The sequence below is a fragment of the Cebidichthys violaceus genome, unplaced genomic scaffold (genome assembly GCF_023349555.1).
Source record: "Cebidichthys violaceus isolate CVI_PGR_0920_01 unplaced genomic scaffold, fCebVio1.0.p SCAF_4, whole genome shotgun sequence".
NCBI classification, from domain to species: Eukaryota; Metazoa; Chordata; class Actinopteri; order Perciformes; family Stichaeidae; genus Cebidichthys; species Cebidichthys violaceus.
In genome coordinates, this window is record NW_027176594.1 from 13,640,037 (window position 1) to 13,664,927 (window position 24,891).

General features: G+C 47.1%; 1 protein-coding gene across 1 annotated transcript in view; it reads right to left on the reverse strand.

Moving 5' to 3' along the window:
• pcdh7a (protocadherin 7a) overlaps positions 1-23,793 on the reverse strand; it is a 40,388-nt gene extending 16,595 nt beyond the window's left edge. Inside the window, exons 1-3 of the mRNA XM_068727054.1 lie at positions 21,570-23,793; positions 18,286-19,462; positions 12,217-12,999 (exon numbers count right to left, since the gene is read on the reverse strand). Coding sequence (XP_068583155.1) covers positions 12,217-12,999; positions 18,286-19,462; positions 21,570-22,993 — 3,384 coding nt within the window. The 5' untranslated portion in view covers positions 22,994-23,793. The remainder of the gene's footprint in view (positions 1-12,216; positions 13,000-18,285; positions 19,463-21,569) is intronic.
• Between the last annotated feature and the right edge of the window lie 1,098 nt (positions 23,794-24,891).

The window sequence follows — 24,891 nt, forward strand, 5'->3', positions numbered from 1 at the left end:
TGAGGATGAGGCTAAAGATACGTTGTCTTGCAACACACAAACACACACACACACACACACACACACACACACACACACACACACACACACACACACACACACACACACATTCACACACACACACACACACACACACACACACACACACACACACACACACACACACACACACACATTCACACCCATTCACACACACCTACACACACACACACACACACACACACACGGGGCTGGCAGATAGGCACACACACGGAAGCACAACCTCCCTGTTGAGAGTGATTAGGAGTGCTGCTGTGAACAATAGACAGAGTCAATAAAGGACCTCGGAGACATCCGGATACAAGAGCGAGGTCTCTATCCCCCCCTCCCCACACCTCCACTTCCTCCCCCATATGTTCTCATTCTCTGCATCCTGTCCACTCTCTCCTCTCTCTGTTTCTCAATTTTTATCACCACAAAAAAAGGCCTCTTTCTCTTCCTCCTCCACTAGTTCCAAACTATTTTATATACCATATCTGACCCTGGCTTTGCTCTCTCACATCTTCTTTTAGTCTTTAGTCTCTCTCTCTCTCTCTCTCTCTCTCTCTCTCTCTCATATATATACGCGGTTTCCTTTGTGGCGCCCCTGTCTTTTTTGTAAAACAGGGCAGACGGGCTGAGCTGACAGCGGCTGACGCGCCGGGACGCCACGGCAAACTGAAATCCATCCTGTCAGTTTAGAATCAGTGTCACTCATTTTGCAAGGTTAAAGATAGCTCTGGTTAATGTGCTGTCAGACACAAACAAACACGGCTCGGGTCTTCGCCGCGCACTCACGCGCTGCTCTCCAGGAGGGGACCGCATCGACTCACCCACCTACACGACCTCAAATGGTAACGCGGCACATCTATGCGTGAGAATTGGACGTGTGTGTGAGCCCCACATCGGCCCTATCACCCCTCCCGTGACAGACACAGTGCCACAGAAATGTCTTGGGGCGCCTCGCCCAACATCTCGACAATAGTCTCAGTGTGTGTGAGTGACAGAGAGTGACTCGGGGACACAGAGGGGGCGTTATGCCGGGTAGACACTACGCACGGACACACACACACACACACACACACACACACACACATTAAAAGAGGGAAGACAGTGCGCTCTTTCTCTCCCCCCCTGCGCTTATTCCTTGCTCCCTCTCTCCCTGACGCAGAGACTCCATCATTCTCACACTCCGTCTCCTTTGACGCAGAGGAGAAACATAAAACAACTGCTCCCTCCCTCTCTCTCTCTTTCTCTCTCTCTCTTTTTCTGTGTGTGTGTGTGCGTGCGTGAGACTGTATAATTAATACGCCTTTCATTTTCTTTGAGCTATGAAGTATGCTTTTGGTATGCAAACAGACCTCTTGCATGTGAGAGTGTGTGTGTGTGTGTGTGTGTGCGTGCGCGCGCTGTCGAATACACCAGGGAGCGAGTGCAGCGGCGGGGCCATTGAGCGGACGGGAGAAGGAAGGAGGAGAGTTAATGAGAGAGCGAGGGAGAATCCGACCCGTTTCCCATCGATAACCTCACGCCGCACTTCAAGCGCATATACGCACTTGGGCTCCATCTTTGCAGGCGCCTTTGACAAAATTATGGTTCAGCATTGAGGTTAAGGAGCGACTCCAGTGAAGTGGTATCCGGCAGGGTTTCAGAGAGCCGAGCCTCTGCTGAGGAGTCGGCCGGATGATTATGCGACTCCTGGCATTAAAAAAAAAAGAAAAAAGGAAATGTTTAGAGATGCTAATTATTCCGGAGCTACTGCAGTAAAGGAGTTAGTCGAAAACATGTTTGCTGCAAACTAGAACTACAGGTATATTCCGCTCTAATTAGTTCTAATGAGTCAATGTATATTAATGTATATGTGCCTCAGAGGAGCGAGAGCGGAGCCTTATAGTGGGGGATTTGTCAACAGTAGGGATGCTTTGTTTTCAGGTCTGCATGTTAAGAACTACTGTGATTGACGAGTAATGATTTGGCCTTTTAAATGTCAGAGAAACATGTTAAAAATGCCAGTCACCAAGTTGATGACGTTGAATTGCATGTTTTAACCAACTAACAGTCCAAAATTCAAAAATATTCAGTTTATTATCACAGCTGACGAAGAGAATGTAAAAATATTCTGATACTACAGCGTGTGAATTTTTGTCACTGCTTTAAAAAAATGACTGAAATAAAGGATGGATAGTGTAGATTTGTGATAAATAATCATCAGTGATGTGGCGATAACGCTTAAGTGGGTAAAGGCAAATAATAGAAGAGCTAGAAGAGTCTGCTAAGTTTAGAAAGACGATATCTAGTCTCAAATCACAATATCAATATATTATCGATATATTGCCCAGCCCTACTTGGACAATAAACTGATTATCAAAACATAGTTTCTCTTGAGCAAATAACCAATCAGTCGTGGAATAATTTCAGCTCTAAACTACTTCTTTTGCTTGGAGAGGCTCTGCTATGAAAACCACGTATCCCCAAAGTGTTTCTGTCTTTGATTTACGACAATATAGTCTTGTTTTAAGCTTGGAGACCATTCGTTTATGAGATAATCCAATGACTTTTTTAAAGCCTATAAAAGAAAAGATTATTTCACTCATTAATCCTCCACCAAAACTGAAAAATCACTCAAGACGCGTGGCTTCGACAGGACAGCAACAGGATCTCTAACGCCAAGATAGAATTTGCATGACGTTGTAGCAAAGAGCTTAATCTCCGCACCGGCTAATGTCTACGCAAGTTAGGATGTGCTGTGTGCAAATTGGTTTCCTAACAATCCAGATCTCAGACTCATATTCTACATAAAGCCCCATATGGGAGCAGCGGATGAATTATTAAACCATTCATAATGATCGTGCCATGCAAGAGGCAACACCACTTTGTAAAAACTCACGCAGAGCCATTTTGCTGCAGCAGCGACTCGCGACACGCGCACATGAAAATAACACCCGCCTCTTTGATACCCACTTAGTAGTTTAGTCAATAATTTTGAATTCAACGTTTGATCACCCTTGAAGCCGATGCTGCTTAAGATGTGGCCAAGTAGCACACTTGACTTCTGCCTTCTTGAGAAAAAAAATACCCACGGAGAGCATGTTCAGGTGAAATTGTCGATTCAACATCATTTTTGATGGAAGGCTCCCTGTGACGGCGCCGCTGGATTATAAAAAAAAAGGCCCGTCGTCAGCGGTGGCCGGCATTAAGAAGCACTCTCACACATCTCATTCTAATCAAAGCCTGCTCTTTTTAAACAGCCATGAAAGCTTTCATGTTAACACGACACCGCGACCAAAGCTTTAGTCGTGCTTCTAAAAAGCAACTGACCGCTCAATGGGCGCACGCACATGTGTGTGTATGTGTGCGCCTTGCACCTGACAATACGCCATATCTGTGTCCACACACTCGATCCGCGCTTCTCATCTTACCGGTGATACTGTGTGTGACTTCCCCCGACCCGTGCATGAATTTGCAAGCAATCCCCCCGCCGTGCACGCCCCCGTGTGTGTGTGTGTGTGTGCACGGATGTGTTTATTTTTCCAAGCCGTCTCAGGTTTTTCGGCTCAGATGTGAGCGTTCATTTTTATCCAGCCAATTAGAGGTTGCCATTTCATCCCCATGGAAACCTGTTTGGGGCTCTAATTGGCAAATAGATTTGCATGACTTTGATTAAATTTGTTTTCCTGTGTGTGCGCTCGCGTGTGCTTGTGTTTTAGTTTGTGTGTTTGTGAACGTTCAAGAAGAGATGTTATTTTTGTTGGTTTCACTTCCCACTTTTTTTTTTTCCTCAAGTGCTGTTAGCCGCCATCTTCATCATATCTGTGTATTTGTGAAACAGGAGAACAGAGCCTCTTAAATGATGCACGTGTGACTGGTACCTGCGCGGCGCTGACCCGTTCAGAAGCAGCTTTGCTGTACTTGCTGTGCAATTACCGTGCTGTAACGGGAGCGAGCCATTGATTTACAGTGCAGTTTATTTCATCAAAGGTCAGTCTGTTTGCGTCTGTACTCGGAGGGGTTGCAAAAAAAAAAAAAAGGAAGAGGTGCGTTATCGCACATGTTATGGATGATAGTGGTGGTTCAAGTTATCTGTAATGGCCGCGGGAGTTGAGTTAAAAGCGGTGCGGTGTGTGAGTGTGTGATTATGTAGTCCGCACGAGTACGTGTGTGTCAAGCGGGTCAAACTATTTTAAAGCCTCCGTCTGACGGCACCGGGGGGATTTCTCTCTGGGCGGCGTGACCGGCGAGCTCTTGTAGTTCGGCTCTACCTGTATAGGTGGTGCGTCTCTTATCTGGTCTATTTCTGATATGAACAGTGCTGAACAAAACACATACACACACACACACACACACACACACACACACATATATGCACACATACATTGAAAGTGGTTTAATATGGGGCATTGCTGCAGGCAGAGGCCAGCCCACTCAAGTTTATGTAACTTCTGCGATAGGGCAGGTAGAAGAGCTCTCATTCTCTCACACACACTCACACTAAAATAGCCCGAAGAGTCTGAGCTGGCTTTACTCATAGAGTGAAGGCCCCCCCCCCCCCCCCCCCCCCCCCCCTTTCCTTCTAACCCCAGACCCAGATACCTCTTTTCAATCATTTTCTGTCCATCTCCTTCTTCTCCATTCTCTCCATCACTTCCCCTAGGCGATACCTAAGAACACATTCTCATCTTGTATCTCCCCAAACCACTCACCCCCCCTCATCTCCCTGCCTGGCTCTCATAACCCCCCCTCCCCCTCCCATCCATCCCACATTTTTTCTTTCTAAGCCATGGGTTCTGACCAGGAATTTTCTTTTCTCCTCTTCCACTCATTTTCATGTCTCTTCCACTCCGCCCGTTTTCTCTTCCTCTATCTCCATCTTGATCTTCTGATTTATCTATATTCCACCAACAATTCTAAAACAGATGGCTACACCACGCCTGGGGCAAAAACATTGGCTTTGGACTACAGCGCTACCGGGGCCAGTCTTTCACACTCATGCAAGATCTAATAAGCTGATATCCGGCGAGAAATGTGCTCCGATTCGCCAGTGGCAGAAATGCATAAACCATATTGCACAGTGCAGATATTCACACCTTAGGCTTATTCCTTGGTAGCGTGCTTAATTTTATCCAATTGGGGGGGGTAAAAAATGAAAAGCAAAGATTAAAGTGACTTTAACCACGAGCTAAAACAGAGGGAGAATGGGGAGTACGAAATAGAGAGGGTTGCTACTTAAGAGCCATTTGTAAAATTTAAAGAAACTATTAAGTGTTAGAAAAAAAAGAAGTTTGGAACCATTAAAAAAGCACGTTGTGAAAAGATGGATCCAGATGGAGAGTGATGAAAAGAGATGAAACCACTTAGGGAGAACAGAGAGATCAATCAGAGGATAGACAGACGGAGGAGGAGAATGTGTGTGTGTGTGTTGGGGGGAGTGGGGAGCACATTGGGGATGGAGGGTTGGAACGAGGCACTTTTTTATTGGATGACTTACAGAGCAATGACGTGAGAAGCAGACAGTGCAGGCCGCTAGTCGATGGAATATTCAATCATTCATAATGCTGTGCTTTTCCTGTCATCTCAGTTTTATAAGTTTTGTACGAGTCATTCTGCAGTTTGTATTTTCAGGTCTGCATGTGCTTGTGTGCTTAAGGTTTTTGAGTCTGAACATCATGTTCCTGTCTGTATACCCGCTCGCAAATTTGTGCATTCAGTTGCATGGCCGCAAGCTTCGTTTTACAAATTGTGAAGTTGGAAAATAATAATAACGTGCAGGTGTCTGTCTGCGTGTTCACAGACTCCTGGTCTTTACACACCAAAGAATAAACCACACGTGAATGAGTAAATACTCGCAAGCAAATATTTCACATCAAAACTACTCATACAGGCAGTGATGCAAATTTGTTGCAACACTTTTTCAATAAAAGGTTTGAAAAATGCTTGCAGGCAGAGGACCAACGGGATCCTATTGACCCAGACCAGTGTCTGGCAGTCTGTCTGAGGTGAACTGACGAGTAGCCTAAGATACTGTGAGCTATTTTATTGAGTTTCCTTTTAGAAAAATGATCTGTGTGAATTTGCTTCTGGTTAACAGTTACGCAGTGAACTGTATATGCCTAGGGCTTTTATTGTGAAAGGTAAGAATGGAAGGAGTAGATGTGGTCTGTAGTCTTCTTCAACACAGCATGATGTTCATTTCGTAAATTAGGGTCCCTTTTAGAGTCAAATAGACCATAAAGTGGAGTATGCTTTGAGGCTTCACAAATGATGTAAGAAGTGGACTACGTCACTCTCACTGCGCGTACGCATTAACTAAAAGAGTTCTGGGTGAAAGTTCTGGGAGACGGTGTGATACAGCCAGGTATAAACAATTTGACGCCGTACGGCCCACTTTGCTTCAGGCATACAGAACTTTTTAGAGGTGGACGGAGCACTTGTGTAATTTTCTACTGCACAACATTAAGCTTGAAGCCTTAGCGAATAGGCGAATGTGCACAAGTTCCTCTGATTGAGCAGCACCAAACTTAAATGTACCAGCATTATAAAACGAAGGGAACATCCCGCAACATCCGCCAGCAAGGTAACGCAAATCACCTCACCTCCCTTCAGTTTGATTCAATTTTTGTTGACCGTTCAAGCTAAATACCACACAATCGGAAATATTTAATTGAGCCGAGTCCAATTCAGTTCAATTCTGAATCCATTCATGTCATTTTTTAATTCATCCTCAACTCAACACCACTTAATGCACCGGAGATTCTTTTGTGTGGGCGGATAAGACCAATCGCGGGACACTAAGCTGTCTTGAATCCCTGTCTAGTGTGAGAACGGCAGCCTTTTGTTTAGCAATATTGGGTAAAATTGCTCAACCCGCAGACAACCATTAAGGTAATGCTGCAAGGCAGACGGGCTGAATGCCGAGCAGTTCAATACAGAACCGAGTCTTCAAGAAGCAAATAAAAGGAAGCATCGCAGCGAGGGGCTTGCTATGTAGGTCTTTGTGTGTGTGTGTGTCAGGGAGTTAAGAGAGAGTGTGTGTCTGTGAGCCTCTACGGATGTGTGTGTGACTCTAGGAGACGGTGGGCCCGGGCCCGTGCATGTGATGCGATCCAGAGGGAATGGAAGAAGAAGAAACTGATGTAAGAGCCGGAAAACTTTACTCCCCGCTCATGTGTCATCATATTCTTATCAGAGCCCGTCTGCTTGCGGTGAAAAGTGTATATGCATAAGGATCTGGGAGGGTGTGTAATTATGTGCTATTATGCACACACACACGCGCGCGCGGACATCCGTGCGCGTTAAAACCACACGTCTGACTGAGTGTCTTTGCCTCAGTTTGTCTGCGCCGGAATGACATCCCCCGCATTCTTGCCATTTTTAGCGGGGAGCTGGAAAACAAAAAAGCTGAAGGGAGGAGTTGTTGAACACAGGAACATTATCGGCCCAACGGCCTGTCAGCGTTATCTCTGGTGTGGTACACAGCCAAGACAGACGGGGGGACTTCCAATCACATTTTCCAGCTTTTGGGTGACCTTGATGTGTGAGGAAACAGACAATTTCTCCCTCCCTCTGTCTGGCGCAATCTCACTCCCTCATATTCTCCCCCCGCGCTTTGTCTCTCTGTCTCTGTCCCAGGTTCACACACATAGAAACCCACACACATCTTTCATTTTTTTTACAGGTTTTTGAGGACGTTCTGCTGACTTTCCGCCCACAGCTCCTAAAACTCCCCCCTCACCACCCCTTCCCCTAAACTTTACCTCAATCCTGTTATGATCACCCAAAACCTTAACAGTGAAGATGACCAAAACAATTAATGTTTGTTCAGTTCGTCCAACTGAGGACATTTGAACTCAGCAACAGCAACAGCCCTGCGTCACTTTCTGCACCCAGCTGCAAGCACTTCTGTGCCAATCGGAAATATTTTCATGAGGAAGCGAGCGATCTCACCCACGATAAAAGTTCCACACTTTCAGGTCACAGTCAATCCGCTGAGAAAGATTGTGGGATGCAACCTTGAGCTTTTTTTCTGTATACTGTAAATGAGGCTCAGTTTATTCGCGATTCACAGATTCAGTGGCTGAGGGGATGTGACAGAGATATAAATATTCAACTGCCAAAGGAGCTGAACTGCACCTTTTTTTAAACACAGCACATTTGTTAGGCCTCCATATGATCCTGGTCAAGTGGAAAATCAATATTTACAGGGTAAGCGTGTGTTTCCACCTCCACCGCCAAGCATCCAACACAAACACACATCTGTGTCCATTTTCCCGTAATGTCTGTCCTCCGTCTCCCCTCATCGTCTCTACCTCTCTTGCTTAAGTTCCCTCTCTCACCTCCTCCCTGTCCCCTCCCCTCCTTCTTTTGTCTGCAGGTCAGTAGATCAGGTTTCAGTCTGGCTCGTCGGGCGATCCCCGCTTTGGTTACCTCGTCCCTCGCACCTCTCGCTTACCCCCACCTCCCTCCCCCCTCCGACTCACCCCGGTAGCATATGGTCGACCTGAACTCGCGGTGGCTTTTAATAAATACATCAGCGCGCTGCTATCGCCGTGACAGGGGTCACGGGTCGATTACAGTGTGTGCTTGTGTAACAGAGGGTTGGAGAGAGGGCAGAGTGTGTGTTTCTGTGGTTGTTTTTGGTTGACGCTGCCTTTGTGTTATCGTAGGAGCTGTGTGCGCGGATGCCTGACTGCGTGTAGGGGGGGAGACGAGTCCGCGACAGACGTTCATCATATTTAATCCCGGAGGGATTTCGTTGAAATGAAAAGCTGCTTTTCAATTTTATAATCCGGTAGACCTAATCCCTCCGCCGGCGCCCGTCCATACAGTCCAATTAGATGGACAAGTCCGGGCCAGATGAGTCCCACTCGCCACAAAGTTATCACCGTGGCTCGTCCTTGCTGCGTCAAAAGCGATGCGGCGTCCCTGCGACACCCCCGCGACGCCCTGACCTTCACAAAGCGCTGTGAATCTGTGCAATGCAAAAAAAAAAAACTGCCCACTGTCAACCCACCTGTTTCCACTGCAGTCTTGGCCTCGTTAACGGAGCATTGATTAGACATTGGATGTGAGTGTGTGTGTGTGTGTGTGTGTGTGTCTGGTTCGATTCAGCCTTTGTGGCACCGTGCTCTCACCCGCCCCCACACACACACACACACACATACACACGCACTCGCGCGCCGGGTCCAGGGAGAGAAAGTGCCCACTACAGTAAAAGAAGAAGTCGCACTAGTGAAAACGCTGAGTCGGTTCATTCTCAGAGGTCGGTGCGGCGCATGGAAGACGCAGAGGTAGCAGAGGCGGGGTCTTTAATGGCAAAGAAAGAGGGCCAGAGAGAGATAGAGGAGGAACCAAGGGCGAGAGTCAAAGGGACGGGTACAAAAAAAAAGAAAGGGTTAATGGAGACACCTCAATGAAAAGAAAAGTATCAGATTAAAAGCAGACAAATGTGAAGCACAACAAGATCAAAAACAACCGCTATGACCTTTGCTGTGGTTGATGGAGGACGGCGGACAGGGGAAGCGGTTTTGTGGCGGAGCCTGTGTTGTGTGTGTGCGTGGTGGCGGTTAGAGGGCAGAACGAGGCCACTTTGCCCATATTGACTGCAGTGCCATGTGACTGCTGTGATCATTAATGTGTCCTGATGCCAACGGGTATCCTGATGACCCACATCTCAGCAGTCCACTCTCTCTCTGGCTGCCACCCAAACCAGACCCCCCCCACTCTCTCTCTCTCTCTCTCTCTCTCACACTCTCTCTCTTTCTCTCTCTCTCTCTCTCTCTTTCTCTCTCTCTTTCTCTCTCTCTCTCACTCTCTCCCTCCCTGCCTCTCCCCCACTTAGAAGCAAATACTCCAGCCTTCTCCTTTACACTTTCTCCATCAGCAATGAGGGCTATCGAACCTCCATACTTTCCTGGTAATCATTAAAATAATATAATGTTTCAATCACTATTTTGCATATTTCAGACTTCATCTATTTTTCTGTTTGTAATTAGATGACATTTAACATTAACTAACTTTAGCTTATTTTTTGTTTGTAGAGAAACAAGTAAGGTTTCTAATAAGGTGCTTTTTGTTATCTGGATGTAAACTCGAGTATCATATTGGCATTAATATCGAAACATATCCCCCTTAATCAAAATTCAAAACACACACACAGACACCAGCTGTCAAATGGCGCAACAAACCAAAAATCTCACCATGCTTGGCTCTTATAAGTGAGACGTTTCTGGATTGTATTTAACAAATACGATCATGCTATTATTCTGTCTTGTATCAATTTACAAAAAAAAGTCTCCAGTAAACATGTCCCCCTATTTAACACTCTCATCTCCTGTTCATCTTTGTTTTCATTCGTTCCCATTGATATGGATGTTCTTCCCTCTGTGAACAATTTTGATTAAAATAAGAGTGTCGACTGAGCTGTTTTATCATGTTCATCATGCCTCTTTAATGCAATGTTGCGCTTCATCCATGACGCCCGGTTTTTATCAATTCTTTTCCTTTCAGTTTTTTTTTTCCTATTCGGAGCACTCTAGTTGGTCTGATGATGTGCTGACTTCAGAGGAGCAGTTTTTGGGAGTTTTCACTGACCCAGTAAAGTAGCTTTGAAATGTTATCTCCCCCCCTCCCCTCCCTCCCCTTCTCGTTTACTCTGTCTTCCTTCCCCCCTAACCTCCTATAATTCTCTCCCACTCCCGATCTAATGCTTTTCCAAGTTCTGTCGGCATCCCAGTTCTTGCATTTGGCACGTACTCACCACCTATTACTCCCCGAGTCTATCTCTCACTTGCACTCACGTATAAAAATGCCGTCATGAAATAAGCAGTCCCTCAAGCGCGGGTGACAGGTTCCCGCCGACACAAAACCTGCCGCCAAACTGCTGGAGTTAACAGATTTTGACACCCAAAGTCTGAGACACGTACGCACACAGGCCTGTGTATTGGGGGGGGGGGGCTCACTCCACTGCTGCAGAGGAGTTAATTACCCCATACGATCAATAATTCATTACGCTGTCAGTTTGTGTGTCTACGCGTCTCTGTATGTGTGCTGGCATGTTTTGAGTGCACGTAAGCATGAACACCAAACTCTCCCAGTAAGCATTTTCTTTCCCTGGGAACGGCAGATTAAGCGGATTGACTCCGTAATGGATTAACCTCCGCGCGTGTGTGTGCGCGTGTTGAGCAGGATCAGAGAGCCCCGTGTATGAATTGATTAGCCTAAGAAGAAGCTCCTCTCCTTCCTTTTTTAATGACTACATCAGCACTTTTTCACCGCGGGGAGGATAAATGTAGGGGCTGTCCGTCAAGGAAACGAGACGCCGGCCCTTTAAGAAGGGTTAGCTGTCACTCACGCATCGCTCTCGGGAGCACACGCCGTGGACCAGGGGGACCCTGCTGTGTTAGTGTGGCTAAGATGATAGATGATGCCTGTGTGTGTGTGTGTGTGTGTGTGTGTGTGTGTGTGTGTGTGTGTGTGTGTGGGCGGAGGGGCTAGCAAACTGTCTGCACGCAGTATTTATTTGTCAGCAGGACTTCGACTTTTAGCTGGAGCTTCCATTATCAGTACAACTAATATTGTATACGGAATAAGCATATATGCTAAATGGAAGAAAGATAACTGCGTGACAAGGGAGGCAGAGACGCAAAATGACCAATTACCCTGCTGGAAGCAACTATTCGCCCACTCCCTCTGTGTCCTTACTCCAACTGAGATCCTCAGGGGTTTATACAGAGGGTAAGCATGTGTACACACACACACACACGCGCAGTCACGCATGTATACACATTCTCATATTGTTCAGCTACTAGGGGGGTGGGGGTTGACTCATGTCCCCTGCATTAGATCTTGCTCAACGGAGAGCTGACGTTTGACACGGAGCACACACATGCTCTGACAACAGGGTGCTGTCACGCCGCTCACAGGCTTGGGACACTGACACGCAGGCGCGCTGTCAGCGATTTTGTGGAGATGAAATGGTGTTTAAGACGTTAGCGGCGGGGTGTCGCGGTCGAGCGTGTTTCGACGGATGTGTGGAGGGGAAGAGATGAAGCCGGGGAGGAGAAGGAGACGAGAGAGTGGACACAGTGTCAGAAATAGCTGATTTTCAAGACGGATTGAGTCGATAATCCATCATAAACATTTCAAAAACACTGACGGGTCCATGGAGATTAAGTCACCCCAGTGCCGCCCCAGGGCTCCTACCTGTTTGCTGTACTTGTTCCCAGTCTGGCAGCCATAGTCCGAGCACTGGTCAGATCCCAGGGACATGGCGTCCGCGTTGCCACTACCCCCGCTGCTGCTGCTGCTGGAGCCGGCGCTCCCCACACAGCCCCCGCTGCCCACAAAGGTGTTGGAGGGTGGCAGGTCCTGGACCGCCTGGTGCTTCTTGCCCTCGGCTGGGGGGGAGTGGGGCTGCAGGTTCACCGCGGGGAGAGGGGAGCTGGATTTATAGTGCCTGGCCAGGTCCGGGCTCGACTGGTGCCTCCTGCCGCCGCCCATCCGCGGGCTGCCGGGGTCGCCGTCCATGGCGCAGTAGCGGGCCGCCAGACGCTCGCTGGCACTGCTCAGATCCTCCTCGTCGTCATCGTTGGCGTGCCGACGCAGTCCGTTGACTGTGACAATACCGCTGTAGAGGGATCTGTCCGCCTTGCCTCCTCCCACCACCGCACTGCTGCCGCTTCCGTTGCGCTTGTCCCGTCGTGGTTTGCGCCCGCGGTCCGACCCCCTGCCGCGGCCGGCCTGCGGCTGAGCCCCTGGAGGACTGAAGAAGTCCTCCTCCGGCTCCTTCTTACCGGCCTCGTAGCCATTCTTGCCCTGAGCGCCGCACTGCCGAGCCGTGACGACAAGCAGGATGACCAGGATGACCGCTGCGGCTCCCGCCAGGACGCCAATGGCTACACTGAGGCGCTGTTTCCCTAACGCGCGCTCGCTGTCCGGGTCCCCTGCGATGTCCAGGGACAGTGGAGCCATGAGACTTCGGGCCACCTGGGGGGAGAGGTAGAGCGGAGAGGCACAAGAGAGAAGAAGACGCAGAGTCAAGATGGAAAAAGCAACAAGAAGAGACGCACCATAAATGAGAAAAAAATAAAAAAAGTCCAACTGTGACTCTAAAAGACAACACAGTGGGTGCAAGCCACAGAGAAACATCAAACAGCATCTTCCACTTAATTAAACTCATCACCGTGTTTTTTAGTGGGGGAGCCTCTCCATTATTCCCCGACACATAGAATGTCACTAAATATATAATTGCTCTTGCTTCCCAGTTGCAGCATTTCAAGTAGCGCCTGTAATTTCTCCGCTTGTGATCTCACATCATCTGCGCTGGTACAGGAAATGCCTGGGATTACGCTGTTTAAAGCTGATTAAAAGAATAAAGGGAAACTTTAGGGTCGGGGACAGTTGGGAGAGGGAAAAAAAGTGGGAGAAACAGTCGATAAATGTGCGAATAAAGGCAGCAGACGTGCTATGACTATATCCCCCAGAACACAAACACATCTACTGTCTCGTCAAAGAACAATGGCCCTATTGTAAATGATAGCGTGGGCGTGGATTTGCTGAGGATTTGCTATCGCAATTTTTTTCGCACTGAGAATTGGATGGATGGATGGACAGATAGAAGGCTACTGTAAACGCGTGTGCTCTGTGAAATCATTTTGAGAGCCGTGTCCTGTCTGTCTCTCAGGGTCTTGTGGTTTGTTGGACAGTAACAGTTTTCATTTTTTAAAGCGAGGCAAATCCACGATCGTCCACTCTGATCAATTTATATTAGGCTCATAAAACATTTTGTGCTTGTGTTTGAGATGGAGGAGACAAATAATGGTCTTCCATTATGAACCCATGTTCATGGCTGGCTGCACACACACACACACACACACACACACACACACACACACACACACACACACAGTCATACTTGCAGATTGTACTCTAATAAAAGCATCATTACAAGAAAGTGGGTTATGCTGAAGCACAAACACAGCCATTACTGGTTATGGAGACTCGCACTACAAGAGACAATGAGGCTGTGGAGTTCTGGTCTGCCAAGCTCTGCTGGTAATATGGGGCAGGGTCATGAATCTGAATATGTCTAATCAATACATGGCAACTATATTGGGGGAGTATCATTATCCGGAGACCAGACGAACTACGGGAACGCACACGCACGCTGAAACGTATGCATGCACCTACGCCGGCCCACATGATGTATGTGTGTGTGTGTGTAAACTGTCCATTAGCGAGACGACCCATTCTGCAGCCCTGACACATCGTCTCGGAGTCCCGCGCGACAATTCCTTTGGCCTGTCAAGGCTGGAAATTATACACTCGCGTAATCCCTGGCGCCTCCAGAGCGCTGGGTAATAAAGCTCTCGCAGGAACGAGCGCGGGAGAGACAGGGAGCGAAGGTGAGAGAGAAGTTGCATTTCAGCCCCCTACGGTGGGCAATAACTAAATAAAATAACTGCGGTATAACCTTGAGTGTTACTCCAGAGAGCGCTGCTCACACAGCTGCATCGCTGAACTCTACTATTACATTATCCAAGACGTATTATTGGGCTTACTCGAACGGAGACACATTAGTCACTCTCACTTCTCGTTACCCCCCCCCCCCCCCCCCCAAGCTAAGAACGGGCCTGGTCGTATTTCATTGTTTCATCGCCATCTATCTCTGGGTTAAGTTTCATTGTCTTTTTTTTGAGCGACTTGTGTTACTTCTGTTCCATTATTCTGCTTCCACTGCAGAGGGCCTCTCTCCGCCAGGCTCCGCTCTCTTCTCCTCAGCCCCATTGTTCTTCCTTTGCCTGCAGTATTTTCTTTTCCATTCTCATTCTGCTGGGCATCTCTCTGGCTTAGCGCTCCCCTGCACTGCCTGCCGTACTGTGTGTGCGAAACATAGCGAAAATAGCGACGCAGTGCTGTATGCACGTACCCCATGCGACCGAACCGCCAAGTGTGCATGCAAAAAGTGTGAGTCCAGTCGGACGCCGAGTGCGAGCTATGTATAGCCCGTTCAAGTGCAGGTGCGTGTGCAGCATGTGTGTGAAGACTGTTAAAGTGTTCAGCATCCGCCTCTAATGCTGTGTTCCGAGTGCATCCCTCTGACGCATCCCGAACTCCCAGTGGAATCTTCCGTTCTGCTGCATGGGCTTTGTTCCGGCCCGGGCTTAACACCACCATCCATCTCTCTATCTTATCCCCTCTGCTCTCCAAGGACTTGGTTATCTGCGTTGTCGCTGCAGACGCCGACCAAGACGAGGAGTTCTCCCCTGACCACACTATTGACCCAAAGGTGCCTGATCTCGGCTGTCGATCAATGCCTGACGACAGGGAGCTGCAGTTTGGTAGTTCTTAGCTATTATTCATATTCAAAGAAAGCTGATTGTACATATCTTGAACAATTCCCCATTTCCAGATAAAAAAAATTAAAAAGACTTTTGATCTGAGATGAAACAGTGGTTGTAAGAATGTGAATATATCATCAGTGAGAGCCTTAATCAGATTCACCAGACAGCATACTTCCGATGTACAAAGCACCTTAAATTTTCCCAAATGACAACCAAGTCTCGCATATCACACCTACTTCCTCTAGCTCAATCTCTGCAGTATCATATTGTGGCTAATTACCCAACATGTGGTTCACCCAGTACCGTTTGGATGGAAAAGACTGGAGTCATTTTCTGCCGCGGCGCTGCAGCAGTAGCAGACATTTTCCTCCCCTAATTACATCTGGCATCCATCCACCACTCGGTTTGACTTCATTATGAGATGGAGGTATTCTCTCTTCAATGACTTCTACTCAATTACTCTGCCAAGTTCCTCCATACAATCCAACTAAACTATGCATATTGTAATCAAAGGCGGCTTTTATACCGGCCCGGACACATTACACCCTATTGTTCCCTTCAATGGCCTCTGCCGTTTAGGCACGTTGCGGTTAATTCGCCTGTCAACACTATTGTTCCGCCGCTTAACAAGTGTTCTGCTCTAATCCTCACCAACTTGATTGTTCAATTTGTACTTTTCATTCTACTCTTAGGTGACAGCGTTACATTTATGAGGCGTTCTACACAATGACTGGTGCTCGATATGCTAGACCTTCTGCCTGTGCTCAGTAGTTCGTCTTTGTTTAAAAAAAGCAGTGCGGTGAAACACAACGTATTTTTGGACGCCAAGTTGTCTCTATATATGAGGTGGGTCAAAACTCTAAGGCTATTATTACACAGGATGTTTTTCTCCAGCCAAAACACGAGATTTAGCTGTAAGTGTCGAGAATCCCAAGAACCCAAGGGGCACACAGAGCACAGTGTTATTGTAGTTGCTATGCTACTGCCAAGAAGAGCTGCACAGTAACATCTGGAGCTGGGCGTCATCCAGTTTGATGAGTCATCGTCTTTCAATGCAATAGTATTGTGTGGAAATCACATATCGAGATATCTTAATACGCAATTACATTTCATTTATGTCCATTAAAGGTCTCAGTATACACACTTTACCTTGTGGTTATTTCATATAGACTATTTATTAATTGAATTATCAGAAAACATGCTATATTGTGATATATACTGAGATATGAAATTACCTATATTGGGATAGAAGAGTTTGGCCATATCAACCTGCCCTTGTAACATCATTGAAAATGAGAAATCAGCTGAAGTTGACATTACGCACTTGGAAATATCCAATCCCAGAGGGGCTTCTGTTTTTTCACGAGTTGAAACACCCGGGGAGGCACCACAAATAATAAGCAAGCGGCCCCTGCTGCAAACATCTGCGCTATAAGGTGTGTCTTCCTTGGAGATCACTATCTGGGTTTTGACAAAGTGCAATGAAACACTTTTTGTATTTTGAGCGTATTGATACAAAAGGAGCCTATCAAGGTATTCAAGGATGGCGTGGTATTTTGGGTTGCCAACACAATCTTCGTTTGACACACTTTTGGGAAATTTCTGCCTCTTATCTCTTTTCTTCTCAAAAGTCTCGACGCTGACTTTGGCTCACACTCTTTACGTCATGTTACATGCACAGACCTGACAGCTGAAGACTTTTTCCCTCAGAGAGAACGTGTTCTAAACAAAGTTTTGAGTGTGTGTGTGTGTGGGGGGGAGGGTTAAAAACCACAGGCTGCAAGTTTCAGAGCAAACACAGTAACCACAATGCCACTGAGGCGATTTAATTATAAGTCAATACAAATGACTTTGCCCACACCAGAGACCCAAGTTTTAGTAATTATTACCTGCCAGCAATTATAGCTTCATTGAACATTTTTTAAAGCATAATGGGAAGTGCATTTGATTAATACAATGAGGGAAGAGAAGAGAGAAAGATTTCCGGCAGCTAAACGTACGCTAAATTTGAACTGAAAGGTATTTCTGGTATCTGCAGTGAGTCTAGTCAATTACCTCTTCACCTCAGCGTGGATCTTTCATGCCAACACTAACCTAGTACTTAAGTATTTCACTTTAATCCCCCTGTAAACATAATTCATTTAGAGTTTGTAGGTGTTTTCTCTAAGTTTGCCCACTTCTGTTGCACTGTTCAGAATTTGCTGCATAACACAATGAAAGCTCATCAATATTCAGGCCTATCGTGAAGAGACACTAGTAAAGCAAAACCTCTATTCAAATGAACACGCTTCAACCGATTCTGTATTAAAAGGCCAAAACTGGGATAGGGCCATCTCTCTCTCTCTACCTCTCTAACACACTCACCCCTAAAGCTCTTTCTCGCTCCCTCCCTCTCTCTCTCTCACACACACACACACACACACACACACACCTAATGCTCTCAGCTCTGAGTTCAATGTACCATAAAAGAAGAACCACTCAGTAATAACACTTCTTTAAACCACGTGGTCATTATAAGAATGCATTCTGGACAAAGAACACTCTAACTACAAAGAAGCAGGCATTGCCAATAGCCCTCAAAAGAGGAATGGGCTTCTTTATCTGGGACAAATATAGACGCAATTATTTCTTCAAAAATGGGCAGAAAATTGCAACACCATGCGGACTGGTGAAATTGTGCATTCGTCTCATTCTGTCAAGAAAAGAATCTTCTTACCGGTTTAGTTTAAACAGCCACAATCAGTTGTCATTACCGCCCTCCTCCATTGTAATTTGTTATCAGAGTGGCCATTATGTGAATGGATCAAAGGACAATATCATCACTGTCATTATGGGCTATCGTGACCGCACACACACCAAAATAGCACAGTGGATTTCTTTCATTGAAGTTACATATAGTTCACGTTACATCTTTAAATACAAAGATTACCTGAACATCCACTAGGGTGGCATTGGCCAAGCTCTCGTTGATGAAGACATGAACCAGGGCGGTGGCACAGAGGGAAGGCGCCCCACTGTCATTGACCCGGACCACCAGGCGATGCAGGCCTCGGTGGCGCCGCTCCAGAGGTTCCGCTAGGGTGATCACCCCGTTGGTGTGGCCGATTTCAAACAGTCGGAAGGGATTTCCCCCCACTAGGGCATAGCGAAGGTCTGCATTGGGGCCGGTGTCGGAGTCTATGGCGGTCACGGTCCTGACGATGGTGCGGGCACTGCTGGCAGGTGGAAGGAGGGTGTAGGACTCATTGGCTGGGGAAGTGATTGAGGGGGCGTTGTCGTTCTCGTCCGTCACAAAGAGCGAGACTGTGGCGGTTGCGGTTTTGCGTGGCTCCCCTCCGTCCACAGCGCGGACGCGGAAGGTGTAGGTGGAAAGCTTTTCTCGGTCAAACGACGCCGAAGAGAAGATAGTTCCCGTGTTGTTCTCGATGGAAAACACCTCTTCTTTCTCTTTCTCGCCATCTTCGCCTTCCACCTTCTCCCCCACCTTCTTGTCATCGACTCCATCCATCTCTACAAACAGACTGAGTTCTGCGTTCTCACCTTCGTCGGCATCGGTCACGGTGACCATGCCGACTGGGCTGTTGGCGAGCAGGTTCTCTTTCACGTAGAATGTGAAGATTTCCTGAACAAACTTTGGGGCATTATCGTTACGGTCGGTCACCTGAACGACAACAGTCGCGGAGCCTTGCAGGGAAGGTGTGCCCTTGTCCTTGGCAATCACCCTGAGTTCGTACCTCTCTCGCAGCTCACGGTCCAGAACCCCAGTGGCACGGATATCTCCATTATCTGCATCTATGTAGAACGGCCCGTTTCCAGCAGGGTCCAGGGAATATGCAATCTCCGCATTCTTGCCGCTGTCTGCGTCTGAGGCTACAACAGTAACTACCCTCTCACCAGGCGAGTTGTTCTCAGCAAAGTGGACCTCAACGACGCTCTGGGCAAAGGCCGGGGCATGGTCATTGATATCCACCACTCGCACCATCAATGAGCTGTTGCTGGAAAGGCTGGGACTGCCAGAATCTACTGCCACAATGGTGACACTGTACTCTTTGGTGGCCTCGTAGTCCAGCAAGGCGGAAGTATGCAAGAAGTATTTTTTCTTATTCCTGTGAAAATAATTAGAAAAAAGATTTCATGAATGTGGTTGTTACCGTAGACAAAAATAATACAGATATTGTCAAACAAAAATACGAGTGCTGCTGCTTTTTAGTCAATTAGTTGACTTATCACTCACCAAGATGTCGATAGACTAAAACAATATTTTACCAGTAACCACTGTGTTGGTCTTTTTGTGGGGAATGTTCTAATTTATGCTAACAAAATGCCAGAAAATAGTGAAGGTGACATCCTAAAAGGCCTTTACACTGAAGGGGCATGACGAATAAACGACATGAAAACGCAAAATGCAGATATTTAGCATCAAAACTATTCATACCGGCAGCTATGAATTTGCAACTTTTGCAGCACTTTTTCAATAAAAGGTTCAAATAGATTTATGCATCAACAAATGGAATCCTATTGACCCCAGAGCAGCGTCTGTCAGTCTGTCTGAGGTCAATTGTTTCATAGCCTGAGATATTGTAAGCTATTTTATCAAGTTTCCTTTTATCTAAGTGAATTTGAGTCCTGATTCTGTAAAACAGTTAGGCAATGTATTGTTTATGTTTAGGGCTTTTATTGTGAAACGTAAGAACGGAAGGAGGGTATCTGGCCTGAGCTGCCTTTGTCAAGGTTGAAAGGACTAATAGTTTGTTGTTGCGTTTTGGACCACGAATCCTACACAAAATATATTGATGTGCGAATTAATTGCACCCAAATTAATGCCCCATGTATGTAAAGGCCTTGTGTTGTCCGACCAACCACTAAAGCCAGAGATGTGTAGATACAAAGAAAAGCCACAAAACCTCAGATTTGCAAAGCTGGAGAGGGACCAGAGAATTACTGCAATATTTGCTTGAAAAATGTCTGTGATCTTAAAAGTGGTTGGCAATCAATTTTCTTTGAATCGACTAAATCGATCAACCCACTTATCCTTTCAGCTCTATAATGTTTTGGTCTTTAAGACGTACTTAATTTCAAGAGATCTTCCTGCATGACTGCAGTCATCTGCAGAGAGACAATAATACTGGGGAAACTGTGACTGATTTTTTTAAATTAAATCTACTAATTAATTTGCTTAAGACCTATCATGATTAGTACTCTGACTCAGACTTTCTTTTTGTCAAGGACAGCCCTTAAGTCAATACAACAACCAGCCTTATTGCACAGGTGTCAGAGCAGTGGCAGTGGTATCCTAAGATGGCCTACACCATTTCCCTCACTTCTTCCATTCAATACCTTTAGGAAATATCTTTACAATTGACTGAAGGGTGCTGAAATTTACAGCCTGCATTGTAGTAGCAATATAAATAAAAAGTCTAAAACCCTTGACTTGAATGAATATTTATGCATACAGATTGTATGACATTCAAACTACTTTGTAGCCTTAGCCAATGAGTTGCACCACTTGAACCAAGCTTAGATTATATCTCAACGCAACAACACTCCACTCTCCTCGGAATCCGCTGGAGAAAATAGAAATTGTAGTAATTCCTCCTGGAGCAGTAGTGTGGGTGAGACTTGTAGCAACTGCATGCTGAATGTGTAGTTGGCATGGTTAGAAAACATATTGGATAAAAACAGTACCAGCCTCTGGTAAAAAAAAGAAGAAAAAAAGCCATACATACCGTTTCTCCATTTATGATGTCTAATGTGTATCTAATCATTATGGCCATTCCCTCAATGAATTAGAACCAGTTTTAAATGAATTGTTCTTGGTATCTGCAATTCGGGTGTTTAATGGCACATATCCAAATATTAGTAGCTTATTATGTACATAGTTGTTTTTGTGCCCCCTCAGGTAACATGGGGCATTATACTGAGCTATTATTTAAAATGCATCATTTCTTCATGATTACCTCATCATTACTTGGCATTTTGTGCTCCCTCAAGAAAAAGTGGTGCATCATCCATACCCGAATGACAGCGGCTGATCATTAGATACTGGTTCATTACTTCACTATCTAGCTGTCTGTTTTTTTAGTAACTTATTATCTTGCATATAATCCTTTATTTCAGAGTAATTCAGGAACTACTCATCAATAAGCAGTTAGTTCTTTTCTTTGTAATAGATTTCTGTAACATGCCGTGAGGTGTACCTTTGGCTTGGCTTACCTGTCAAAGGCTTCGTCTGCAGGTAGAGGCGGGAGCGCTGTTTCACCAGCTGGCTTCAGCGTGAATGGGACGTCTCCAACAACCGTGCACGTCACAGCCCCATTCTCTCCCTGGTCTCGGTCTGACACCTGAACCAGAGCCACGGGGGTGTCCACCAAGACGTTCTCCGGCACCAACGCTGCACCATCTCGAACCGGGATCCGTCCGATCTTTCGGATCTCCACAACGGGCACATTGTCGTTTTCATCCCGGACGGCCAAAATCACAGTGGTGCGGTCGGTGCGAGGTGGCTGACCCCGGTCTCTGGCCGTCACTGTGAACCTCAGTTGCGCCACGTCTTCCCTGTCGATCCTGTGGAGGACGCTCAGCCATCCAGTGGCCTCGTCCAGGCGCAGGAGTCGCCTGACGGATTCGGTGGCCGCTCCGAAGACGTACTCCACTTGCCCGTTGACTCCAATGTCACGGTCAGAAGCTCTGACCTGGAGGACGGGTGTACCTGGAGGGGCATTTTCTGCCATTTCTGCCTCGTACGTGGACCTCTCAAACTGCGGGCTGTTGTCGTTTACATCAGTGATGGAAACGCGAAGCAGGGCTTGGGAGGAACGTGGTGGGTTCCCTCCGTCTCGAACCCTGAGGACCAGCTCGTAAGAGTCCTTAAGCTCACGATCCAATGTGCCTTTCACAATGAGCTGCGGTTGTTTTTCGCCATCTGGTATATCTGCAACTTGCAGTTCGAACACAGTGCTCCTGGGTCCTCCTCCGCTATCGCCACTTCTACCCCTACGGTCCCCAAGCCCCTCCACTCTAGCGATGGGGTTGCCTGCTGCCGTGCGTCTCGTGGAACTTGGCCCAGTCGCACCATCTTGAATCAGCTCGTAGCGGTCGATGCCGTTCCGTCCAAAATCCCTGTCCGTTGCTGTGGGCAGCAGGTAGAGGGTTCCTATTGGGCGATTCTCCTCCACAGAGAGCTGGAGCACAGGTGAGGGGAAGGAAGGTGTATTGTCGTTGATGTCAGTTATGACCACGCGGCCCTCAAACAGGTCCACCCAGCTCTGCAGGGGGCCAATCACTGACACCTCAAAGTCCAAGAAGCACTCGTTCTCGTCAAATATCATCTGGCACTGCGGGAGCTTTTCCCGGTCTATGCGCCGCGCACCCGTCGTCAGCTCACCTGTCACGTTGTCAATCTTGAAGAACTCGGAGCCGCTCTCCAGGGCGAAGGTGACGTCCCCGCTGCCCGTGCCCGCAGTGAGGCCCAGGTCGGCGGCCACGTTGCCGATCTTGACGTCGGGCGGGCCCTCCTCCGCCACCCGGTACCGGAGGGCTGAGTCGGCGCCCGGCAGCTGAGTCAGCAGCTGCAGCGCTAGGACCACGAGGCTGAGAGCCTGCGCCGCGGAGGAGTGCACTGCACCAAGCCTCTGCATGGCTCCCTCTTCTTCCTCTCTCTCTCTCTCTCTCTCTCTCTCTCTCTCCTTCTCCGCTGTCTGCCTCCGAGCCGCGGCTCCTCTCCTCTTTATTGGTGCTGTGTGGTCCGGTGCGGCTCACAGCGTGGGTGTTTGATTTATCCGTTTCTTACCTTCTTCTCTATCGCTCTCTGCGGACTGCTGCCTGAGGTCCGGGGGAACAGCTTCCGCACTCTCACCGTATAGTTCACTTCAGTGGTGCGGACTCCTTTTCCTTTTTTTATCCTCCTCCTGTACTCTGCGGTGCTTCCCCCCACCCCCAACTTTTATAATAATAAGGTCTTGCCGGGCTGTTCACGCCACAAACATGTCAAAAAGCCCATCCTGCTGCGAGAAAAAGAGTCAACTAATTCACCAGCGTTTGATTAAATCCACTTCACTCCTTTATTTCCCGGAAACCGGAGAGCTGTCCCGCTGTCAAGATGATCAGCTCATAATGCCATTTGTAAGTTCTTTTTTTATTTATTTTTTATTCCAGTCACATTTGGGACAGCGGCTTTCTCACAGTTAGAAACTGCAATGCAGCACCACACAAAAGAAGAAAAACACTGCTCAGCTCTCCGGACGCCGAGGAGAATGAACTCGCATCCCCACAGAAAGGAATGCAAATCAGTTTGGGTAAAAAAAAAAAATGATAAAAAAAGTCTTTGGGATGCTGCTGCTTGGATCTTACCTTCAGAACCGGCTGCGTTTTCCTCTTTTTTTTCCTCTCTTCCCCGCAGTGGAGCAACGTGCCAAGCTGAAGGATTCCTTCACGCAAGTTGCGAAGGAGACAAGAGTGCTTTTGCGAGTTTCTCCTGATATTTCTTATTTGTCCCCTCATCAAACAAAAGCAAATTATAGCCTCTCTCGTGGGTTTAGAGTGGAGATCCCAACATCTTCATCATCGTCGTCAATTCAGCGTAATCCCATGCAGCCTGTGTTCGGGATGGATGTCTCGGTGACGGACCGAGTGTAGTAGATGCGTCTTTTTCCAAGAGTCCCGCATTCTCTCTCTCTCTCTCTCTCTCTCTCTCTCTCTCTCTCTCTCTCTCTCTCTCTCTCTGTGTATCTCTCTCTCCTCCACATGCGCCTCCTCCTGCTTTTTTCCCCTCCTCTCACCTGCACTGCTTGGGACTGCTGCCGCCGATCTCCAGCGATGCTGCAGTCTCTCTCTCTCTCTCTCTCTCTCTCTCTCTCTCTCTCTCTCTCTCCCCCTGCTACTGCAACATTTTTTTCCCCGGCCGCGTAACTCGATCGCTGAGCTGTAACGGGAGAGGCAGTAGAGGCGGTGTTGGGTCGCCGTATGTGTGTGTGTGTATGTCGGTTACCGGGGACAGACCCCCCCCCTGTCATATAGGAAGATTAAATGGCTCGGTGTCCCGGCTGCTGACAGCTCCTGGTGGGAAAATATCTTTATTCACACATTCATACAAAGGACAAAGAGAGACGAGTGGTGATCTGGCTTTAATACAAGTCAGCTCAGTTGCTCAGTCGTATTTCTGCTGGTGCAGCTATTCTGCCGGGGCAAGCATGGAGGGCTTCATTCATTCTTTTCTGAAGGGGACAGAGATGGTCACTTATAGCCTACTTAATGGGAAATTGCTGCGATGTTCACGGCCTACAGTAATTTATACAGTAAGCTAGTTATGCACATAGTACACGGTCTAATGGCACTACTGCAACCAATAATGTAATGAACCAATACATAAATAATACATACGAAATAAATATACAAATATTAATAAATACTATTTTATTTACACTTTTTAATTTTGTATTATTATCATTATTGTTTTTATATTGAGACGTGTTTTCTGTTTTTTGGCAGTATCCTCCACCTCGTATACATACACACAAGCATGCACACACAGAGCTGT